Raw genomic sequence first — 25,214 nt, 5'->3', positions numbered from 1 at the left:
GACCATTCAACATTACAATGGCACTGAACAAGGGGGATTCACAAAGGATCCTCATAGTTACAGCCATTCCAATGTCCCTGTAGTCATGTGACCTTGCCGACTCATAACTTTGAGTCACAGTGATCTGCAGTCACATGATCACCATTTGGGATCTTTGCTGGACTTCTGATCAGCAAAGTCAATAGGCAAGCCAGCAGATCACAAATGAAAGATGCTATACAAGCACTGAATCCACCTTAACAGCAGCAACTGCAGAAGGCTACGAATTGAAGTCCTGCCTTAGCCATCAATCTGTGACTTTGGGCCAATCACTCACTCTCAGTCCAACTCACCTCACAGGGTTGTTGTCAGGAAAATAGGAAAGAGGATCTGTTGGATATGTTCGCTGCCTTGAGCTATTTATAAAAATAATAAAGGTGGGATACAAGCAAATACATGAGACAGCCAAAATGCTGTAAGTTAACACGATCGTGTAATAAGCACACTTTACAACCATGTCATTTAGCAATACAGCCCCAATTTTCATTTTAAACACAGTACATGTATCTGCAATGAGAGCCAGTTTGGTGTAATGGTTAAGAAACTAGGCTAGAAACTGGGCTTTCTGCCTTAGTCATGAAGCTCCCTGTACAGTATCTATTGCAACTTCTCCTGTCTTTTCCAGAGAAGATAATACAGAGGAACTATTCTTCTTCACTGTGATCCACTTACTGATTTTTTTTTTTACCCCTGTGGAGAGGTTGCCGTTGCAACTTTACACAAAGAGTGTTTTATTCGCTCAGGAATTAATTTTTTTGATTCTATTGGTTTTATGTGTAGTTAAATTTGGGGACCACCATTTCAGTTTTATTTGTATGGTTCTGATTGATTATAAGTCTTAGAATATTATTTAAAATATGATTTTTATACAGCTGGTCCTTGACTTATGATCGTAACTAATCCTGGATTTAAACTGATTTTTTTTTTAAAAAATGTCCCAGTTGTGGTTAAATGACTAGGACGCTGCAAACATATGATGAAATCATTGCCAAGCACCCAAAATGCAACCACAGGACTGCGTATGGGTTCTTAATTTTGAAAATGGGCAGTAAATAGCCTTTTTTTTGGAGGGGAATGCATCATAAATTGAGGGCTACCTGAAGTGAAACATGCCCAATGAAGCACTTTTTGTGAAAGTCTAATTTGCTGTTGTTGAATATCATTGTTTTAATTATCTTGAAGAAAAGAGAATTTTGTGGCAGCTGAAAAATTGCTTAAAGCTTACAGGAGGAAAGATAGTCTTGCTTTAAAATGTTAAAAATGCCACCAGAATATTTTAATAGTTTAATGTTTAATCATAACATGGAACACAGATCAAGGTCACATAACTACTGTATTTTGTTACATAAACATGCAAGACAAAAGTGCATCAAAATTTGGTAAGTTTTTAGTATTTACATTCCATAATGAATAAAGATGATGTTGAAATAAATATATTGTAATTTGTTTTGTTATTTCAGTTGCATTTGTCAAAATACATCACGATATAGTTAGACATAGGATTGAATAATGTGGACTGAGCATGGTAACATTCTTGTATACATATTCAGAAGAATGTAAACCTATGTAAACTGTTGAAACAAAATTAAAGGCTTTATGGCATTTTTCAAAGAGTCATTTAATGAAGTAGGAAATAATGGGTTCATGTATTCTCTCTTTTTTTAAGGACTGAAAGCATGAAAAATACATAAAAACCTACAATGTATCACACTTAGATCAACCTTTTTTAATCCTGTGCCCGTCAGATGTTTAGACCTACAAACACCTCCTCAAACCTGTAATGAAGAGAAGGCCAGATAACTTTTCAAAGTCTTATTTCAGACAAACTGAATACATGAACAGTGAATATCGATTAAGATAATGAATTAGCCAATGATAATTTCAACAGTTGGCTACAATTGCGTACACTTATTTTAAGCTAACCCCTGGAACCATCATAAGATTTTTCTGAAAATGTAAACTTCTAAATGTAGTTCTCGAATATTTACTATACCAATATTCTAGAAAAATCCAAATACTTCTTAGCAGAGTCAGTAATAAGAGCAACGTCCTTCAAGCGTGGCTGTATAACTTCTAGAATTCCTTAACTCCTGGGTACAACTAGTAAAATTTCTGGAGTTAGTGTTCAACTTAGGGGAATACAAGCCACCATCTCATTATTTTCAATATTTTCCATTTATTGATTCATGAATGCAGAACGCCACATATAGTTAGTTATACAGTAGTTTCAATTACTGGACTATTTGATTTCTTAATTCTAGCTGAGCACAACTATGACCTGAAACTATTTACTCTGAGATAAAATGTATTCTTATCATCAAGTTACTTAGTATTCACTTTGGGATTATTCCATATTTGGTTAAGAGGAAGGAAGATTTCCCTTCACCCTCCCCCATCAAGTTATAATTGCTTTGATAGCTTTCCCAATGCAAAACAGTACATCCTTTTAGAAAAGAAATAAAGATTCAGAGATCTAGGGAACCATGACATTCAGATATTGACAGACTGCCTTGTTCATTGCCTTAACAGGAAAAGTTTGAAACTCACAAGATGTAAATGTTAATGGGGATTTGTTTTTTTAATAAAAACAGTATGTATTCATTTCAGTCACCACTGATAAACTGATCAAGAAAAATGACTAAGATTCCATGAGAACACAAATTCATATTATGGAATGCTGAAAAACAGCATTAAATCTTGACAAGTGCATTTCCTAAACCATATTAAACACATACATATTGCACATAAATATACCCGCCTTTGGCATCTTCCCTTCACTGTAATTAAATAATAAATTCACTGAAACATGTAGCAGCAGATATTCAGATTTTTTTTACTTTATGAAACCTGCATCATAAAATCAATATAAATATTTAATACCATGCAGACACAAAGAGGACCTGTACAAAACAAGTGGAAGCTGATGTCATTTAAGAAAAAAGCAGAATTTTGTTACCATCCATCAATTCATACATATAGAATAAGCATATTTATTTGGCTTTCATTCAGAACACAAAAGTTACTTAACCCCTCTTTAGCTTAACTTTTGCATTCACTTTGTTCTTTAATTATATACAACTGTGATCAGTCATTAAGCTGTGTGTAACATCCATGCTAACATAACTAGCAACAGAGTAGATCCGCTGGGCACTAGTATGGTTGGTGACACTTTACTAATTTAAAAATATTCTCCAGGATTATGTCCAATTCCAGGCATATCCAATTTATCCAATTGGATAATTCCAATTATCCAAGTGACTTTTCTAAGCACAGTGTTTTATAGCTATATTTAAATAGATACTGCCACAATTTCTAGGAGCTGTTGAAAAGCGTGACAGAAGGAAGTTGGTACTATCTAAAGCAAATACCCCTTGGAAATTAGGATCTTCGGTCAGCATATGACACTTGTTTATAGTTTAGTATCTCAAAATAGAGAAGGGGTGAATGTCTCATTCTGCCCAATGCCAAAAGTAAAAACAAAAATGAAAACACTAACAAAAACTATCTTTGTGCTCTAACAAAAACTATTTTAAGACATTTCTGTTGCTTTTATTGTTCTGAAAGTTCCAGTTAGCATTCTGACCGCACATAATGATACAGTCTTACTTTAAGCCAGGGGTGTCCAACCTTGGCAACTTTAAGACTTGTGGACTTCAACTCCCAGAATTCCTCAGCCAGCTTTGCTGGGAATTCTGGGAGTTGAAGTCCACAAGTCTTAAAGTTGCCAAGGTTGGACACCCCTGCTTTAAGCAAAGTAGAGCCTGTGAGCCTGCCTAAGGTGAATAGATTTGAAAGCAAATTCTTTTCCCTCTTCCTTCTACAGGCTGTAGTGTAAACTTACATTCAGTTGCAGTGGACAAGCAGCACGTGATTATGAAGAGAAGCACTGTTTTCCCTTTACAAAAACTTTTCAAATAATATTATGAGGCTGTAACCAGCACATATTAAAAGGTCTTTAAAATGACATTAGGACATCGTGTTCTTGCACGCTAGTATAAAAAGGTTGACCAAAAAGAAATGAATGTAAACCAGGTTTGAGCTTTTCGGCAAAAGCCATTATTATGTTAAGATCGCCCTCTGCTGTTAAGTCCAGGTCTATCTTCAAGTTACGAAGAGATTTAAAAGGCTTTTTGCCTTTTTGCCTGTAAGTTGAAGAACAAAGATGTGGTTAACCGGAAAGCTTTTCAACTACGTCAAAATACAAGATAGCCAACCCTATCATTCCCTTTACGTTTACAACTCACGTATCATCTTCAATGTATTTGATGAGAGTTAAGGCTTTTCTGTGAAGGACTAAGAGGAACTGTGCAAGAAATACATTCCTTAGAGACAATCCAGGTTTCAAATGAAAGACCTGTTGAGAATCGGCACACACAAAAATTACACCATGAAAAATCTTTAACTGGAGTTCCCTTAGTACTCTCCTATTCTCTTGCATACTTTGCCTTTATTTTGTTTATTTTTTATTAAACTTATATGATTGTATAGGCAATCTTTTGGAATATTTTGGACTACATCTCCAATACACCAAAACAAGCATGACCAATGGCCAGGGATTATGAAATTTTATTCCCAAATACCTGGAGAATTCCCCAGCCTTGCTTTATGTACCCAAAATACATTACACACTTTCTTAAATTATTCTTTTCATGGAAAATTATGCAAAAGGAATACTTAAGCAATATGCCATATTATTATGGTAGTTTTAAGTAAACTGAAAGTTACCTGATCTAGGAAAGCTTTTACTAAAGTGTCTTGATGCTGAACATCTTGGAAAACATTCCTGCAGAAATACAGAGGAACAAATTAAAGCATAAAAAGATAAAATTCTGGAACGTTGGAGACTATTTTAACTCGCCAAAAAGGGCAAATGAGGGATGACATAATAAAAATGGTTTTAAAAAAGCATGCATAATATGGAGAAAGCGGGCAAGAAGTAATAATCTCTCTCAAATCACCAGGACTAGGAATCACTCAGGAATCTAAATGTAGGAAGATTTAGGACAGACAAAGAAAACTGTTGTTCACATAGCAAAGAATAAACAGTTGGAATTCATTACAAGAAAAAGTGCCAGCTATTAATCTGGAAAGCTTTAAAAAAAGAATTAGATAAATTCACAGAGAACCGGTCTATCAGGGATTATTAGTCTTGAGAATCAAGTATTGTCTGCAAACTGGGGACAGGGTTTCTGCTGTTCCAGAGGAACATTTGTAGGAGAGGACTATGCCTCCATTTTGTTCACAGGCATCTTGTAGCTCAGGGCGAGAAGTAAGATATTGAACCAAGGTTGGGCCTTGGCCTGATTCAGCTATTAACATGCAAAAGGAAGACAAAAATCAGACCTACCCCACCCCTCACTCAGTGGTGAATTCAAATTTTTTTACTACTGGTTCTGTGGGTGCGTGGGGAGCATTCTAAAACTGGCAATTTTAAGCATGAAAACTTACCATCAGCATTGGTAAGTAAAAGAGTTGAGGCACGGCAATCCGCTTTGCCGTGACTATCAGCTGAGCTATAAACAAAGGAAATATAGGACAGAACCGGAGCAAACCAGTAGCACACCACTACTGCTGCTATCTCATTGGGACAGGGAGGTTGTTCTTGGGAGGTATGAGTAAGAAGGTCAGAAGTGATTGCCACAAGTATATACTTCTAGAAGGGTCACCCAAGGCCTGAACGTAATCCCAGCTATCAACAGACACAGGCAATATTGAAAGGTGTTGGAATTAGAATCTTAGTGACAATGGCAAAGCCATCTGTCATACTGTGCGAGAGAAAGCAATGGGAAACACCTTCTACATTTTACCCAAAACCATGTGCACAAAGTACAGGGAGTCCTCAACTTACAATAGTTAATTTTGCGACTGTTCAAAGTTAGAAGGGCACTGAAAAAGTGACATAACCATTTTTCACCCCTGTGACCACTTGCAGAGGGAGGGAGAGAGAGAGAGAGAGAGGGAGAGAGAGAGAGAGATCATCTATATTCGAATGTCTGCTCACTGTATTTACTCACAACAGACAGTACCAAGTAACTTTTTGGTAAACTCCTCAAAAATACATACAAGTCAGGAGTAAAACTTTCATCTGTATATATGATGGTATCCAGAGGCATTTCTTCATCCAAAGTAGCTCTCCAAAATGCAGTTAGTTCAGATCTCATATACCGTCGTTGATTGTAAATATGTTCATGGCATGGAGGCATCTGTTTCACTGTATTAACATCTACATCTATGTGTGTGGTAGGGTATGGGGCATACATCACTTGACGGAAAGGCAGCACAAAGCTTCCAGTCACATCCTGCCACAATAAAAGTTCAAAAATTAAAAATGCAAAATATCATTTTGAACATAATATACAAACAACTGTCACTCTGCCCTTTAAAGTTTGACTTGTGTCCTGAGAGTATTCAAGATTCTACTGTTAAAAATATGCATCGATACTCAGAAATGAAATTTATTTCAATTCAATGGAATACGATTGCTAGTACTTGGATTTAAATTGCTGTTTCCCTGTGAACACAAAACATGTATTTTCTGAGTAAAGATTGTAGTATTAAATACAGAATAGTTGAGCTAACTGAACTTTGCAGTTATTAAACTCCAACGACAGTCCCTCACAAACCTTAGCTATCCTTAGTCATCCATACATAAGTGACTGAAGTTTTTTCATTCACATAGTATGTGTCAAACTGGAAGTGACTTTACAGAAACTCACAATGTGTAGATCACAATGAAAACACTGGAACCTCTTTCCAAACACACATACATCATGACTCTCAAATTGAATTCTTTGTGCGTCTACCTCAACAATGTTGGGCAGCTTTTCAGTTACAACCATTACACAGTTCCTTGAGGGAATGATACAACCAGCCCTTCTTACCTCAGTCAGAAATATGGTTAAAATGGTAGTCTTACTTTTTGTTCATGCAATTATCTGGTTTATTCCTTTTATTTTTAATGTTACAACATTTAGAAATGAAGGATAAGAGGTCAGAATCTAAAGCAAATGAAACTTAGCTTTGTTCTTTGTAAGGTCAAGGTAATAATATAAGTAAAAAATTAAAAATAGAAATAATTGCATCAATAATATTCTAACCTGAAGAGAAAGTGCATTTGAGAAGGAAAGACAAAAGATATTAATTTTTTTCCCTTTAGTCAAATGAACTGTAATGAACAGTAAATTAAGAAAACAGCAGGCTTAGATAACCGAATAGTTTATGTCATTGAAAACTACATTTTCTTGACATTAGAAAAAACCTGCTGAGTTGAAATATTTAGAAGTCTACTTAAAAGGAAAAAGCAAGATGGAAGAGATCATCTAGAAAATATTGTAACCATTTACTTGCAGAATTGTTTCAGTTAGAAAAAGGGACTTCTTATTGCTTGGTTTTTAACAATACACGTAGGTTTTGATTAGTTTGAATGGTTCAATACTCAATTTAGGTGTAAAATATAAACTGATACCAGGTCGCATTTAATGCGAGGGTAGCACACACATGGTTGAGGACAGCACATGTACCTTTGCTTTTGCGGCTTTAGATATTAATTGTTTCATATGCAAAATGAAGAAAAGAAGGTTCAGGCTGAGGAAAGCTCCAAACAGAAGAGGCTCATTTTGAAGAACTACAGGAGAATATAGGTGATAGCAAGTATGCTTTGCTTATGGGTCTATTCTCCAGCTTGTCCTTTATTCACTTATTTATTTATTTTAAATATTTATAAGATCTATCTAGAAAGCCTCATGTCAGGTTATAATGAAGATTTAAAGAAAGAGAAAACCAATTTGTCCAAGTTGGTAAAATATTTTGACAGCCAATAAAGACATTTTGCCAGGGTAAGTTTACCTTTAGGAACGAAATTTAGAATTTTGTTTTTATTTTGCTTTCTATAACTACTGACTTCATTAAAATAAATTTAAATTGTAAGTATATTTTAATTTTTTTACTGCTGTATTTCATTACTGCATAAAAATTAATGTCTAGACATTTTCATTACCTATATCCACCAAGCAGGAAACGATTAGCCTATTTTCCCCAGAAATATCGCCTGGAATAGTGCGAATCTGAATAATGCAACCATTTTGTGGGGTTCATTATCAGCACTAATTGAGACCTTCCTGTATGCGTGAGGAAAGAAAACATCTTACCTTCAATAACCCTTGCACAAATAGACCTGACTCATACTTAAAAGATGTTTCGTTTCTACAAAGGCGAGAACATTTTCGCTCTGCTGGAGTGAGAAAGAGGCATAGTGTCCGTACTATCTGTAAATAAATATATACTGAAATATATACTGAAATATGCATATATACTGAAATAATATAGAAAAATTTTGTAGATTGACAGTTCTGTTGTACAGCAACTGGGTAATTCTTACTTGCCATTTTCTAAGGTTACTTTTTATATAGGGAAGAATTACATAAGTAATTTACACTTACTTTTTTAAAAATTTTCAACTTGCCAACTAAATTTCAACCCTGAATTTCCTAGAAAATTCCCTGTATACATACTAAGAGGGCTAAACCATGTTAGTTTTCTTGATCTAACCTTAAAGTGTGGTGGTTATGGGATAAATGTTTGCCACCTTGAGTTCTTGAATAAAAAGCAGGATATAAATCAAATATATAAATAGTACTCGTATACAAATCTCACGCAAGACTTTTCCGCATCAGATCAGGAATTCTTGAATTTCAACCTCAAGACAAGATTTGGAAACGGCAGATTTTTATATGGAAATTGAATCAGTTGATACTAAAAATTTAACTACAGTAAGCAGATTTTTCCTTTAGCCCCTAACTTCTGCCAAAGCCTTTTTTGTCTGCAGACAAAAAATAAAACTATTACTTCTATGATTTTAATTAAAACACCCTATCTGGGAAGTATTTTCCATCGCCATATAGAAAACACATACCTTATTAACTTTTTCTGCGCTGCTTCCTATAACAACTGAGCAACCACAGGTTTGCAGATGTGAACTTATGGCCCTGAATAATTAAGCAGAGATTTAAAAAGTAATGTTTTTTTTTTAAGTTTTACAAGTTGGAACAAATTTTGCACACTTCAGAATCTCATTTTTTAAAAGTCTTTTAAAAGAGCCTTTGCCATTTATCTAAAATCTGAGAGTTCACACGTATTCATATTGTTAGGTATAACATAGGTCACCTAACGAAGTTTGGGTAAAATAATATATATAAGCTATGATTGTTAGTTTAAGTGTGTGTCACTTTAAATGCAAAGCATGTAATTTTGGGTGTGGTGTGAAACCACCATAAGAGGGAGCAAGACAACCTGATTGATTGCTGACGATTCCCTGACGGTTTGCTGGCAATTACTGACAATTACTGGATTGGATTACGTTGATGGTTTGTTAGCTGCGTCCTTCCCCTACTGAAGAGTTGCTGAAGGAAGAGAGGAGTTTTTGAGTTCTTCATATCTCTCTACTGCGAGGAGATATATCACCGGACTGATATTTGTAAGTGTACTGACCTCTCTTTTTCGACACTGGAATTTGCAACTGAATAATCCCTGGACGGACTGAACTAAGTGAATGATATATGGACTGTTTTGACTATGCTTTAATTCTTGCCGGAATAAAACTATTTAATTAGCACTGTGCCTCTGTTTACTGAGTGTAAGCTACTAAAAAACGATATCTCACATATTCTGCCTGCCTGCCTGACTGCCCTGCAGATCTTGCTAGGGTGTATCCCTAACACATATGCAAACCAAAACTTGCAAATACATTTTCAAGAGTTACATCTAAAGGCAATCCTCAATTTAACAACAGTTCATTTAATGACTATTTGAAGTTACAATGGCAGTGAAAAGTGACTTATGACAGTTTTTCCACACTTATGACTATCGTTGCAGCATCCCCATGGTCATGTGATCAAGTCAGACTCTGGGCAACTGACACATAATTATGATGGTTAGTGTCCCAAGGTCACATGATCAGCATTTGCAACCTTCTGACAAGTAAAGTCAATAGGAAAGCCAGATCCACTTCGCAACTGTGTTACTAACTTGACAACTACTGTGATTCACTTAACAATTGTGTCAAGAAAAAATGGTAAAATGGGGCAAAACTCACTTAACAAATGTCTCACTTAGCAACAAAAATGTTGGGCTCAATTTTGCTTGGAAGTTGAGGACTGCCTGCCTAGAGGAAAATTGGCTAGGGGAAAGAACGGCTAGCCATATTTTTGGAGAAGACCCATATTTCATTGAAAGCAGCTCTTACTAGCCTCAGGTTCATAACAACCATAATCAAAACTTTTAAAAAAATCCTTTCATAAACTTATCATTAGTGCCATTAATTATATTTTATAATTAGTCTGAAATATGAATTCTAAAAACAAAAAGTATAAAAAATAAAATATCCTCTGAACTCCTTGCTTGTTGCACAATGAAGCTCGATCAGAAAGTATATCAGAATTTAGCCTGAAGCTTTTCATTTCTTTGTGGGTGGGGTGGGGTAGGATTCCCCCATAGAAAGCAAGTGTGAAAGAAGAAAACTGCAAACCCAATTTAGCTGATAATTCCTTTTCTTCACAAATGACACTGAGGGTTCCTCCCCTCCCCAACGGTCACCGGATTGCACTTCAAAAGCTTGGCAACGGAGTTGCATGACATTTGCGATTTATCCCATCACATTTTATGACATTTTGGCTGAAAACTAGCACTTATTGTACTTCCGGTTTTTGCAAACTACATCCATAGTGAACTATTCACTGGCTTACTGTGACAATTCACTTAACAACCTCCACAAAAAGATTGTAAAAGTTTACAACTGTTATGAGTTACAACTGTAATGGGCAAGCTTCATTATGGTCGTAACTCAAAGGATTTGGAAGTCTTTTGTGCTTAAAAATATTATCATTTTTTAAAAAAAGAAATTAGGCTCTGTTTAAAAACCTGCTTTAACTTTCTGTAACAAAAACTAATCAATTTCGATCCCAACAAGTCCCCTCTCTACTGCTCCTACTCTCCACTTCCATCTCCACTTTCAATGGGTTTTCACAAAAGTGTAATAAAAACAACATACTTGAGTAGGAAACTTTCGTGACAACTGTCACCAATGTCATCATCACTAAGCACGGTATCACATATCTGGAATATAATAAAAACAAGAACAAGGTTAGTTATTATGAAAACCACAGATTTTTATTTTTGAAAAAGCAAAGACAGAGTTATTGACAGTATAACAGTATTATCCTTCCATCTGCATGAAGCTTCCAGGATAGGAAGCAAAATGTCTTCTTCCTCCTCGAAAAAAATCAGTCCAGTTGCCTTTTCAAAAATAAAAACCACTTCTGATACAATTGTGACCTAGATGACTGAGAATCTTCATAGACACAGATATATCAACATATCTGATTACAATTAAAAATTTAAAGATCTCAACATCTTTTGAAAATTTCTCATAGCAATAGTGATAACATTTAGACTTATACACTGGTCCATAGTGTTTTACAACCCTCTCTATGATAGAGTCAGCCCATTGCCCCCAACAATCTGTGTCCTCATTTTACCGATCACGAAAGTATGGAAGGCTGAGTCAACCTTGAACTGGTCAGGGTTGAACTCCAGGCAGTGGGCAGAGTTAACCTACAATACTATATTCTAACCACTGCGTCATCATGGCTCATAGTAGAATGTTAAAAAAAGAATACACTGCAGCCACCATTGATAAGCATTTCTGCCGGCGTTAAGGAGCGTACTATTAGTCAAATTTCGTATTCAATTTTTAGTTTCTGTCTATCAAATGTGAGGTTCTAGCCCTTTCTCACCAACACATGATAAAACTGGGCATCTGTGGTGGAATGTAGATGGATTGCTAAGAGGGGAAGTGCTACATTGCAGGGAACCAAGAGGCAGCGAAATTCAGATAGTTTGGTTGGGAGGAAGAGGATCAAGACAGCTCCTCTTTAGGCGTTCTTAAGAATATGTCTAATGATGCAGATAGCTTTAGTTTGGCAATAGTTCTGTCTATGGGTGTAAAATAACAAAAGAAACTGCTAAGAAATTCAGGGTTTCTTACTTAGTTTTTTGGAGTCTGACATCATCCTACATATTCACATGTTCAAAGGCATACTAAAAGTGGCACACTAAAAGTTTGTCTATTCAAAAAGACAAAAACTAAAATGGTGGAGATTGTATCAATGCTTCTTATTGACAGCGTAAACAGTCTGTTGTTGCCTTCTTTCAATTTTTTTCTTAAATTTCCAATATAGTTAATAGACCTGGACTTTTCAAGAGCTCCACAACCAAAAGATTAACCAGATTTGACCTGGCTTAGTTTCAGGGATAGTCAGCTATCTGCTGGGACTTTAAAGTACATGCTTTGACTTTAAATCTGTACATTCTACACTTCTAAGCAGGCAAAGGTACAAATTGTTTATCACACATTAACAGTTGCCTAAGTAGAATTCAAAATGCAGGTAGTTCTCGACTTGGAACCATTCATTTAATGACCGCTCAAAGCAGGGGTGGGATGCTACCGGTTCTGTCCGGCTTTGTAGAACCGGTACTCTGAAGAGCAGCAGACCTAGAATCAGTTCTAGGTCTGCTGCTGTTTTGGCCCTCTGGCCCACCCGGGCTCTTACTTGACCTTTATTTCCTGCTTTTTCAACCACAGCTGTGCCATGCAAAGCAGCTGAGGTTGAAAAAGCAGGGAAAAAATGGTTTTTCAAACACTGCGCACCCTTGCGCAGCGCTGCTCAGCTGTCCAGGCAGCAAGCTGACACTTCACACATGCGCGTGAAACGTAAACCAACGAACAGGTAGTTACACCAGTTGGATCCCACCCCTGGTTCAAAGTTACAATGACACAGAAAGAGGTGACCTATAACCGTTTTTCACACAACTGTTGCATCCCTGTGGTCATATGATCAAAATTCATATGCTTGGCAACTGGCATGTATTTTCGACAGCTGCAGTATCCTGGGATAAGGTTGCAGCCGTCTGACAAGCAAAATTAATGGGGAAGACAAATTCATTAAACAACTGTTACCAACTTAGCCGCACTGGTTCATTTAACAACTGTGGTAACTAAAGTGATAAAGTGGGGCAAAATTCACTTAAGAACTGTCTTATTTAATTGGGCTCAACTGTGGTCATAAGTCGAGGACTGCCCGTAGCAAAAAGAGCAAAAGAAGTCAGGTGCTTCTTTTTAATGCTGTGTTTGTACATGTGTGCGTGTTGTCCAGTAAGCTTTTGACTTCTGGTGACTGCCTGGATTAGTTCCTGCAGTTTTCTTGGCTTGCCTTCTTACCCTTGACTTCTTCCTAGGGCTAAGATGGAATGACTGGCACAAGGTGACCAAGATGGGACTAGAACTCAGTCTCCTTATTTCTAGCCTAGTGTCTTAACTGCTACATCAAGTTGGCTCCCCTCCTTTAGTAATGGATTTCACATAAAGACTTACATCTATTTCTTCTGGAACACTGTGTGATTTCATAGAAGATAGGAGCTCCATCACAGGAATAACCTCCCCTGTCAGCATTGGAATGATACTCTGGCCCTGTAGGGTAAATACAAGTTTTATTAAATAAAGTAGTTGAGTTTAACAAAATTGTAAGAAACGACCATTTAGAAACTAAGTGGTTTTTGAAGGAAAAAAAAGATAAATTATAAGTAATTTTGAAAAACTAATTTTTCGGATTTATTCTAAAACTATCAAAGAAATAGGAAATCGAGAGTGAAAATGTGTAAGTTTTTAAATCAGTGGGTTAATGAAATAGAAGTTAGATGATGTAATCTGATCTAGGATGGAAGCAAGCTAAAAAATGAAATGAATGTAGAATTGTACTTAATAGTTAAGAGATTGCAAAATGAAATGTTTTATGCTTCATTTCTTATTCAATATGTAATAAATCTCAACTAAGTATAAATCTTTTGAAAAATTGTTCTACTTTGTTAGGGAATGATGACTCTTAAAGACACTCCCAATTCATCTTAATGGTTTCTGGGGAATAAAAATATTAAGATTTCCACATTGTATGTGGTTTAATATAATTTAACTTCATATTGCTTTTCTGGAGCACGAAAAACCATGACATGTCATTAGAAGGCAAAATCATAGAACTGTGTCTCACTTACTTTGGCCCTGTTATGGGAGGGAATTCATTAGAGAAAGCAATCACAGTAATCGTCGAGTTACAAATGTAGTAGAGCCTGCCAATTACATTTGTAACCCGCGGATTTGTAGAAGTGAATCATGTAACTTGAATGTGATCATTCCCTGCATTCGCCTATGCATTTACTAATTGAATGCGTGGGTTGTTAAGTGTATGAGATATCTCAGTGGGGAAGACCATTGGGGGGGAGGCTGGTGTTTCTGACCATCCAAAGCCCCCTTCGACCCACTGAGATATCTCAGACTTCTCCCCCAACCCATTCTGACTGACTGGGTCACTTAACTTATGTCCAGGGCTCTGTTCTCAGCAGGACTTGAGGAAAGGCCTTTGCTGCTGTAAATGGAGGCCCAGAGGGATCTGCGCACCCCTCCCAGGATCTGTTCTCAGCGGCAAAGGCTTTTTGCAAAGACAGCAAAAGACTTTGCAAATGGAGGGAAGGCTTTGGTGCTTCAGGCCTTCCTTCCATTTGCAAAGCCTTTTGCCGCAGATCTCATCCAGGCTTCTGTTTGCAGAGAACAGAGGCCTAAAATACCGTGAGATCACATGAGATCTTGTGGTACTTTAAGCCTCTATTCTTTGCAAACACACCGAAGGCCTGAAGTACTAAAGGAGGCCAAGAAACAGAAGGATCTCTAAATCTTTGCAAAGTATCCACAAGCCTAGTGGCTATGGAGACCTGGCCCAATTGGGGGGGTGGGGGGGATAGGCAGGGTGAATATTGCAGAGCCTATGCGGTCATTCGTAAAGGTGAACGACTGCCATTCGTAACATTGGGTGTGTGTCAAATACTTGGGGGGGGTTATGTCATAACTTCGAACAGTCACTAAGTGAACTGTCATAACTCGAGGATTCCTGTATGAAAAGTTAGAGGTAAAAAAAACCCAGGCTGCCAAAGAATCCAATAGCCGGACACAATCAATGTTGACACCAGCTGGAGCATAGAAAAACTCAAAAAAATAGTGTAAGATCAGAAGATGTGGAGAGAGAAAGCCCTGGCCAATAGAATCGGCAAGAGTCAGAGTTGACTGAATGGATAACATCATCATCACTGCATTTCTACCCACTATTCAAAAAAAATATGAGTGTGTGTGTGTGTGTGTGTGTGTGTGTGTGCATGCATATTTTATAGTTAGTGCTTTGCTATATGGGTTTTTCCTTACTTGATCTTCCACTCTTTCTGTACCTTCCATAATAGACTTCTGGAAATGTTCTTGTCTTTCCTAAAATAGAAAACATTCACAAACAATAAAGACTTTTTACTTTTTACATGTAAATTTTGATATTATATGAATGTGATTTTATTTAAAAATATTAACATCATTGTATTTAAAACGGATGACAACAAAGTAAAATTATGCATGGTAAACCAAACATAGAGATATGTTTTCAGATTTTTGCACAGGCATAAAACTCAAGGGGAATTATGACCTATTCAAAAAAAATTTCTCCAATCTATTCCTTTCTATCAAATTTTTGGCAATCAGAAATAGGATACTACCATTTATCCTATTGGATTATAACAAAACGTGCAAGAATGTTTCCCTTTGCATAACATTTGAATTATATCTGAGCACAGAATTATTAGAATCAACAATCACCTTAGAATTATGTTGCGAACATTTCCCTCAAAGTATGTTTTATTTTATTCATCTCATGAATACTTTAAAAATAAATAATCCATGTTAAAATCAGAGACTACAAATGTTTTTCATAATTAACAATCTAATGTATCCTACATGAAAAAGCCAGTGAGATTCTTTTAAACTTACTATGCATTATTGGATAAATGGTTATGCCGTATGATCAGTTAGGAATCAGCCATTGGGTGACCTTCCAGATATCCTGGGCTATTAACAACCTATTTTATTTATTTATATTTCACCTTTCATTCAGGAGCTCAAAGTATAATGAATGCTCCTATTTTTTCTAATGTCAAGCCAGTGAAGTAAGTTAGACTGAAAAAGTACACTCCTGTTGCTTAGAATGGTCTACAGCCTTAGTTTCCTTGCTTCTAGACCAACCCATTAACTGCCATGCTAATTTTCATGTTTAGTGGGTTTTAGGAGAGCTCTAATCCAAAATATCTGATCAGCACCAATTTAGCACTTTTCTAACAGGAAGACTTTTCTTACTGGCTTAGAAACTATATATATTTCTGAGCAAGTTTACATCAGACATGCATATTAGTTACTCATGTTTTCCCCAAAATATATTATATGTCTTATATTCTTATGCCACCAAAAAAGACATGTCTTATTTTGGGGGGAGGGAAATGTCATCCATTGACTCACCTCACCTGCATGTGTCGCCCTCAGCCTCCTTTTCTCTGTCAGAGGCCTTCAGGAACTTCGGCCAGCAAGTCTTTCCTGAAGGTCTCTGCAGCCAATAACAGAGCTCCAGATCGATCTGGAGTTCTGTTATCGGCTACAGAGGCCTTCAGGAAAGCCTTGCTGGCTGCAGAAGAAATGGGCCGAGATGTGCGATGCCTGGCTGCAACTGTCTGAAGATAAGTAGTAGGGAAGCTCCATCATCCCCATCCTCACCCTAGCTTAATTTTTACCCATGCACTCTGGAGTTAGCAAGGTCTTAATTAGGGCTTATTTTGTGGGTAGGGCTTATATTGGGGGCACATGGAAAAATCAAGCTAGGACTTACTTTCGGAGTAGGTCATATTTCCCCCCAAGAGAAACACGGCAGGTGCATGTAATTAACTTCTATTACTTTTTTTCAGAATGACTGTATGTCATTTTTTTAAATCAATTAACACCAATTGCAACTCTGGGCAGCCAATATAGCCTTAAAACTAGTATAAAATCAAGCAAAATAAAAACAGAAATAATGAAAAATGACATAATCAAGACTAGAACACAATTCTACAAACATCAGAGCATTATAGTGGGCTATGAATTCTTAAATATATCCTGAAGGTTTATTATTTCAGCTTCTGAAACCCTGAATTGGTTTCACATTAATCATTCTTGAACAAATCTATGTAAAATAAAAGTAGAATCTCTTTTAATTCAATCTCAGCTCTTAGTGGTTTCCTGAATATGGTTTATTAATGCATTTTTTCCAGTATACCATCCAGTCCTGAAATTTCCTGCTTATCTTCTACCAACTCCTAAAACAGATCTGATCTGGCTTTCTTTTATGAGTATAGCCAAGGTCAGCTGAATGCTGATTAAATTAGTTATGATAAACAAGTTTCACTGGTTTCATCTGCTTTACCAAAGTATGACTAAATCTGGACTCACTCGATTATGTTTGTTTTTAAAATGGAGGATACCTGAACACTAAAGGCAAGATAAGAGCTTCAGTCGGTTTTGTTTGCCATTTGTTAAAACTTGTGACAGTTAACAGTTGAGAAGAGACAGACTTAAACTGTTTTAACAAGTAGAAATATTACAGCAAAGTATCAGAACTAATTTCAATAAAAAACAACCTACCTTATGCATCCATATCCTTCCTTTCCTTATAATGTGTGTCAATCTGTCAACACATACTCTGTGTAGGGGAAGGTAGAAATGAAGCTCACTCTGCGGAAGTATTATTGATAATCCATATGTACTTCGGTCTCCATTCCAATTTCCATCAAAAATTAAGGACACAATAATGACCCCTTTCTCAGATAAAACAAAAAACTTCACATCTATTGCACCACTCTCTGCATTTCGAAGTATTTCTCCATTGAGAGTATGATTTGCAAGGAATGTTATTTCTCCATCACTGAGAAGCTGTTGTTCTGTTTTTGGAGCCCAAATATGTCTGACTCTGGGACCAAGAATATTATCCCAATATGCAAATGTGGCAGCTAGTAATGGTGATTCTCCACTCAGTGCAATTTCCGTCTTGGCAACAGCAGGAGAAGGAGGAGGACAGAGAGCAGACATGATGATCTCAGCAGTCACATTACTGAAACCTAAGAAACATGTGCTGCAAAGTAAGCAAAGCAAAAATGTTTATACAAAGCATCTCAATGCCCTAAATCTCTTTTTTTTTTAAACAAATTTTATTCAGTTTGTCACATAAAAACAAAAAGCATTTTTAGTGGACCAAATATTTCCGGGGCATCACTTTTACATACAAATATGATAATAGTTATACATTCATATATGCATACTTAATTCTATTATCTTTTCCATTCCAAACTTTCAGAAAGGAGAGAAACAAGCAATTTAATCCTAGCCTCTTAGATTAATCTCAATCCATACATCCTTTCGTTTCATTTCAATTATTTCAAATCAAATCCTTTGATATTTATTTTAAAAACAAAAAATAACAATATATGTTTGCCTAATAATAAAAAGTTACCAATATCTCTCCTTCCTTTTAATAGTCTGTATTAGCTTATAAAATAGTTCTTTAATCTGTCATATTTTCTTTCCATCACACGTTCTTTCTATAAGTTCTAGATTAATACAAGTTTTAACACAAAAGAAAAACAAACATAGGTTCCCCCCCCTTTTACTGCTTTGAGTGTGACACTTCAGTGGTTAAAATATACTTTTATTCCCTCATCTTAATTCCCAATAAACCTGTATTTTTAAGTAGTTACAATAATAATCATTACATCTTTTCATTTGGATTCCACAATATATTTACCCCCTTAATTTTATTTCTAATTTCAAAAAAATAAAAATAAAAGGGAAAGATTGACTATTTAATTCCTGGTCACTGGTATTGACCTCATTTTTAAACATCTTCACATTCACTTCAATAATTACAATTTCTTCAATAGACCTTAACTTTTCTTTTAAAGATAAAAATAAAAATGTATATTCATCTAATAAGAATTATCAGTATCTATCCCTCCATTAATAATCTATATTACCCTATTTTCTAAGTATTTTTTAATTGGAAATATATTCTTGTTACTCCTTGTCACCCTACAGAATTCCCCTTTTAATTCATCAACCATTATCTCTGAAAAAACAATTTCTTTTTATCATTTTACTATTTCCGTGTTTCTTTATTTCCTGCACCTGTTTCTTACTGCCTCTCCTTCCCCTCTTTTTCCCATATCTTTTTCCATTCCAGTTTATATTCTTCTCTTTCTTGATATCTTCCTTTCCCCTTTTCTGCTGTGCCTTTCTACCTCTCCTGATTTCACAGGTATTCCCCTTTTTGATTATCTTCTTAAATCTCAACTTTTTGCCTTCCTTCTTTCCCCTCGTCTTTGTAATGTTCTTTGTGTTAACTATTTAAAATGGCTTGAGTTAACTCCTCCTCTTCTGAAGTTCTTTTTTCTTGTTCTTCAATCGCCCTTTCCATTTCTTCTAACACGGAGCAAAGTGATTTGCCTCTTTCTTGTAGTCATTCTCTCATATTTTTAAGTTCCATTCTTAATTCCCGAAGAGATATCATTATTACACACTCTTATATTTTATAATTGTTGAAGTCCACAAAAAACACTTTTACTTTCCTTCTTTCCTCTTCAAGTTTTCTAAAGTTCTCAATTGTTCCAGCCCAGGGTCTATACCAAAAACATCAATCATCCCACAGGCAGTTTTCGTTGCTTCTTTCTTTATTCTGGTTCCGCTTTCACTTTCTAAAATTCTTACTTTGTTTCAATATTTCTTTAACATTATATCGACATAAGTTCATATAGAAACAGGATGATTTCCCTTTTGTTTGAGTTTAAGTTATTTGTCAGAAGATGGCACTCTCCGTTATACAAAGTCTTCACCTTTTTCTCCTATTTTATTATTTAGGGTTTTTCGAACCTCAATATTCCAGAGCAATCCAGTCTCCAATTTGTGAATTTTATTATTATTGTTTTTTGACAATCTTAAGTCCAGCTTTATTTATGCCTATTTTTTGCCAAAATATTTTAGTCCAATTTAATTAAGTCTTTAATTCCGGCTTCTTCCTTTCCCAGTTCAAAGCCCTGCTTAGCTGTCAAAATTATTTTCTTATTTTTTTCCTGTCCCTTTGTATTTCGCTGCTCACTTTTCTTTTCTTAAAAGTTCAATGTTATCTTAATCCCGGGGTACTTTTGTTTAGTTATTTCGCCCAATTGTCCCGGCTCAGATGTTATCCACCTCTTTCTTTACTCCTGCACAAATCTTAGTCCAGCTTCCTCCTCCTCTTCCGGGGTGGCCATTTTGGACCACCACTTCAGTCGTCTTTGGGAGGAAAAGAACCAAGGCCAGGAAGGGACATGCAGCTCCCCTCAACCTGGCTTGCGGCTTCCCCTTACTCCACCGCCCGTCCAAGGCAGCTTCAGCTCCTAATCACAATGATCGGGGCTCTCCAACGAAAGAGCATGGACAATAGCCGTGGACAGTCGCGATCTATGGTCCGTCAGCGAGAAGGACTCAACCCGGAAGCTGAATGCCCTAAATCTTGAAGTACAATTTTTAGCATAAATAAAATGGTTGTGTAGATAGTAAAGTTCATGATCAGCTACTACATGAGATTCTTACTCTACTTCTAGGCTTTGAAACTGTCCAGTCTGCAGGCTTCCAAAAAAAGCAAGGTTAATCCTTACTTACTGACTGCCTCATTCAGCAACAATTTAAAGTTATGATGATGCAGAAAAAATAACTATGAACAATATCTGCATTTATGATCTTTGTAGCATCCCCCAATTACATGATCACCATAACAGTTATTATATATTGTTCTGTTCCAGACTTGGTTTCCTACTAGTACTGCTAGAGTGGAAAGTTTGGAGATAAAGGTATTATAGGAAAGTAAGCAGGCATACAAATAGGAAATGCACATCAAAAGCAATGCTGTAGTGGTAACGCCAGCAGATGTAGCATGCTACACAAAAGGTTCGGTATATTCCACATTCTGTGCATGCTTATTCTCTCGTAATCCCCTTTTCTCCAAACTTTTCACTGGTGGTGGTGGTGAGAGGAATACGTTAGGTAAAAGAGAGATTGCTTACAGAAATCGCTTGATTTTTCCTCCCATCCCTGGAACTGAGAGACTGTTTAAACAACTGAGAGGTTCTTAATATGCATAGGACTGCTTTCTCTCAAACAAAAATCAGCGGTGGCATATTCATTATTCATCTTATCAAACTGTTGGAAAAAGTCTATTTATAAACTCAATGTGAGTCAACTAATTAAAAAAACATGAAGTCAAAAGAGAATTTCAATATTTCAATAGTAATTACATAAAACGGACAGAAATCGGTCTTCCGACAATTGTAAAACCATCTTCTCCAATTTTGTTTCTATTTGGGGTAAAAGCAGAGCATTTCCACTAATTTCCTTCTATGGTGCAAGCCCAAGAAAGCCTGCACTTTCGTAAGGAAGTTTCGTAAGACAATAGAATCCTGGGTTAGTCAATATGTCTGATAGTTCAAGGTTGTCTTTCACCTAATTAAGTAATCACATATTTGTACAGAAATCTGGCATTCCATCTAAAATATGTTCCTTCAAAAAAATATTACTATTACATTCAGTTGAATGTAGTCCTAGGTGGCAAATAGGGATACCAGATCAGTAGGATGACAGAAACGAGGTACAGAAAACTCTCTTAGCAGCCATTTAGTGGCTAGGCAGATTTTTACAGCCCAGATTTGGAAGCTCTAAAAGAAGTCACTGAGTTTGTTCATAACTTTTTTTTAAAAAAAAATTGCAAGACAACATGTGTCTACGTCAGCAAACATTGCAAAACCATTCAACTGAAGAGACAGGCTATCAACATACTTTGACTTGGGAGATATAAATGCATAACAATAATACCAACATTAAATTAAATAGCAATCTCAAAAAAATAATATTTAACAGAATAGGTCACTAAAGTCCTGTTTACATAAACTGCATTTTCATTATTATAAAACATATTGTAAAATGCTTATATGTCTTATATATAACCTAGGATCATCACACAGATACAGGGCAGTGTCAACTTTGAATCCTCACACAATTTGAGAGGGACAGAAATCAAGGCTTTCAAATACAACTGTATATTAGTTTTATATAAATTATATATACATATATATATATATATTCTTAAGTTTTCGCGGGTACTTACATGTATGGTATTCAGCTTTGTTCAGGTATTTTCCCACGTCATTACAGTTGTGCTTTTAAAGTTGTAGCAACATTTCGGCAGAATCTCATCTGCCATCATCAGGCTTCTGTATATCAGTACAGAAGCCTGATGATTAAAACGTTGCTACAACTTTAAAAGCACAGCTATAATGACGATGGGAAAATACTCTCGAACAAAGCTGGATTATATATATATATATATATATATATATATATATATACACATACACACACACATATATAATGATGTGTGTGTATATATGGATATAGATATGAGTATATAAATGTATGGATGTAATATATATATGTACGTGTATGTGCATATATATGTGTGTGTGTATACATATACATACACACATACACATGTACCGTGTTTCTCACAAAATAAGGCCGGGACTTATTTTTTTTTGACCCCCGAAAAAACGGCTAGGCCGTCTTTTCGGGGGTGACTTAATTCCCCACCCATGCATCCTCGGGTGGGCAGGCAGCAACAGCTTGGATGTTGACCTCGGCGTTGGTGGGGCACTTCATATCGGGAGACCTTCCGCCACCGTTGCTTTCCCTTCTCCCTTGCTGCCGTGATGTTTAGAGCAATGCTGCGGTGTTTGGCGCAGCCACGTGCAGCCAGCCAGGGCTCCTCCCTGCAAACGGAGCCCTGCAGAGACACTTGGCTTCAGGTGCTCCTGTCGCTGCCTTCCCTTTGCCTTCGAAGGTAAAGCCAATTCTTTTAAAAATGACACCCTAGTACAACAAAGCCTCCCCTGCCCGAGAGGGCAGCGCAACCCCACATGGAGAGGCGAATCTCCTGGGGCCGCAGCGCAGGATTGGCCAACCTCGGGAGAAGCGCCCAGCCGCCATCCCTGCCTGGTGCCAGGCAGAGCACGAAGAGCTTCGCCTGGGGCGCCCAGCGCAGCTGACAGGCAGGCCCTCCTTTCTGGCGGCAGAGCTCTCACCAAGGCAGCGAGCACCTCCCCGCCAGACCCTCCGCTCATCCCGCCAGGGCCGCTCCAGAGCCGTGCGGGCTGGGCAGAGCCAGGATTGCATGCCGCACGCGCGCGCCTGCCTGCCAAGCAAAAGAGCCAGGCCAACCTGAGCTTGGCTTTCTTCCCAAGTCCCTCCAGCACAAACCCGAAGGGGCCACCAGGAGAGGCTGCCCGAGGCAATGATAGCACCCACCCATCCGCAGACAGGGAGGCGAGGTGATGGCAGCGCTGCTTCCCTGGCCGTTGGAGAGAGCCTGAAGCCCCCCCATTCTTTTCACCCCTCACCCAGCCCGTCCCCGTCCCCACGCATCTCCAAACGCACTGGCAGCTCCAAACGCTGCAGCGGAACAGGCATCAGGCAGAGGCACTGACTCAGCGGGGCTCAGCTCAGTGGAGGACATGGCGCAGGCCGTCGCCTTGCCTCCCTGTCTACGGATGGGTGGGCGCTATCACTGCCTCAGCGGCCTCTCCTGGTGGCCCCTTTGGGTTCGGGCTGGAGAGACTTGGGAAGGAAGCCAAGCTTGGGTCGGCCCGGCTCTTTTGCTTGGCAGGCGGGCGCGCACCTGCGGCTCACTTTCCCAGCTCTGTCCAGCCTGCACAGCTCCGGCGCGGGCCTGGTGGGATGAGAGGAGGGCCCAGTAGGGAGGTGCTCGCTGCCTTGGCAAGAGCTCTGGCGCCAGGAAGGAGGGCCCACCTTTCAGCTGTGCTGGGTGCCCCAGGCGAAGCTCTTCGCGCTCTGCCCGGCACCAGGCAGGGATGGCGGCTGGGTGCTTCTCCCGGGGTGGGCCGATCCTGCGCTGCGGCCCCGGGAGATTCACCTCCCCAAGTGGGGTTGGGCTGCCCTCTCGGGCAGGGGAGGCTTTGTTGTACTAGGGTGTCGTTTTTAAAAGAATTGGCTTTACCTTCAAAGGCAAAGGGAAGGTGGCGACAGGAGCACCTGAAGCCAAGTGTCTCTGCAGGGCTCCGTTTGCAGGGAGGAGCCCTGGCTGGCCGCACGCAGCAGCGCCAAACACCGCAGTGTTGCTCTAAACGTCACGGCAGCAAGGGAGAAGGGAAAGTAACGGTGGTGGAAGGTCTCCCGATACCAAGTGCCCCACCAACACAGGCAGCACCATATCCGGGTATGCAACAAAAGTACTTCCTAACAGCAAGCCCCCCCCCCTGCCATTCCCCCCCATTTCACCTGTTTAATATAGGCCTTAATTTGGGGGGAGGGGCTTAATTTGATTTTATGCCAATAAAACATGCTGGGCCTTCCTATTGGTGGAGGCCATATTGTTGGAGAAACACGGTATATGTATGTATAAAAATTGAATAATATACGTATGTATATTAATATTGTGTCCCCTAGACCTCTTTTCTCTTCCTCCCAAGAAACCCACATCTTACAATTAACTTCAGATCCAAAAGGAGACCAGCCAGTTTTCTCAGACCGAATAGCTTTTGATGGCAACCAGAAAGAAACGTCTGTGAGTTGGACTCCAGTTATCATCTCTGCCAGACTTAGTTACCCCTGCTGCATTTCCTTCCTATTATGTTGGAGATATTATACTTTCTCCCCTAATTTCCCTTCCCATTCCCGTGATCCATCTTTATTTCTGAAGCACTGGAAGCCAGCAAAACCAGTCAGACACCATCACTTTAAGGGTGATCTCCCTATCTCTCTCTTTCCCCAACCCCCAACCTCATTTAGTCGTTTCTTGGTTCTCAGGCAGATCGTTCCCATAAGAGGTTCGACCGGTTCAATAAGTTGAAAGAAAGCCCCTGGGTTTCACACTGGGAAGCGATCACTCAACCTCAAAAGAAGACCCGATCTCGGCTTGGAGGGCAAGCCAGCCAGACGAAGACTCGACACCTCCTCCCCCATTGTCACCATCGTCACCTACTTACCTGTGCGCTTAACTGTCCGAGCCCCGCCAAGCAACCCTCCACCCTTTACTAGCCATTCCCGGTTAATAAACACAACCAACCCATCGCGCATGCGTCTTTCGGGCGGCTCTGCGCTTCACGCCGACGAACTCCCAGCCACTCCGAGGAAGGGG

At 38.2% G+C, this 25,214-nt stretch overlaps 1 protein-coding gene across 2 annotated transcripts; it reads right to left on the bottom strand.

Moving 5' to 3' along the window:
- Positions 1–1,309: 1,309 nt before the first annotated feature.
- On the bottom strand, positions 1,310–25,214 carry C9orf72 (C9orf72-SMCR8 complex subunit). Of its 2 annotated transcripts, none has more exons than XM_026713417.2 (12): positions 25,063–25,214; positions 17,624–18,110; positions 15,338–15,397; positions 13,466–13,561; positions 11,084–11,148; positions 8,951–9,023; positions 8,187–8,303; positions 6,103–6,338; positions 4,765–4,822; positions 4,284–4,393; positions 3,778–4,181; positions 1,310–3,640 (listed from the first exon to the last, which is right to left on the bottom strand). In XM_026713417.2, exons 2-11 carry the CDS (start codon positions 18,065–18,067, stop codon positions 3,995–3,997), a joined length of 1,446 nt encoding a protein of 481 aa, XP_026569202.1. In that variant the 5' UTR covers positions 18,068–18,110; positions 25,063–25,214; the 3' UTR covers positions 1,310–3,640; positions 3,778–3,994. The 2 variants fall into 2 exon arrangements, with proteins under 2 accessions (XP_026569202.1, XP_087782672.1); XM_087926546.1 differs by having other exon boundaries at positions 25,143–25,164.

Source organism: Pseudonaja textilis, chromosome 2 (assembly GCF_049901715.1).
Source record: "Pseudonaja textilis isolate UNSWEBS1 chromosome 2, rPseTex1.2, whole genome shotgun sequence".
NCBI lineage: Eukaryota > Metazoa > Chordata > Lepidosauria > Squamata > Elapidae > Pseudonaja > Pseudonaja textilis.
Note: the sequence above shows the minus strand (reverse complement) of the source record. Positions and strands in the feature narration are given on the sequence as shown.

What these genes read in the sequence shown, in the direction of transcription:
- C9orf72 (XM_087926546.1), bottom strand. An exon ending in TTGTGCAAGGGTTATTGAAG is followed by an intron (nt 6,339 to 8,186) that starts GTAAGATGTTTT and finishes TTATTGTGGCAG; the next exon opens with GATGTGACTGGAAGCTTTGT. An exon ending in AAATACATTGAAGATGATAC is followed by an intron (nt 4,182 to 4,283) that starts GTGAGTTGTAAA and finishes TTCAACTTACAG; the next exon opens with GCAAAAAGGCAAAAAGCCTT.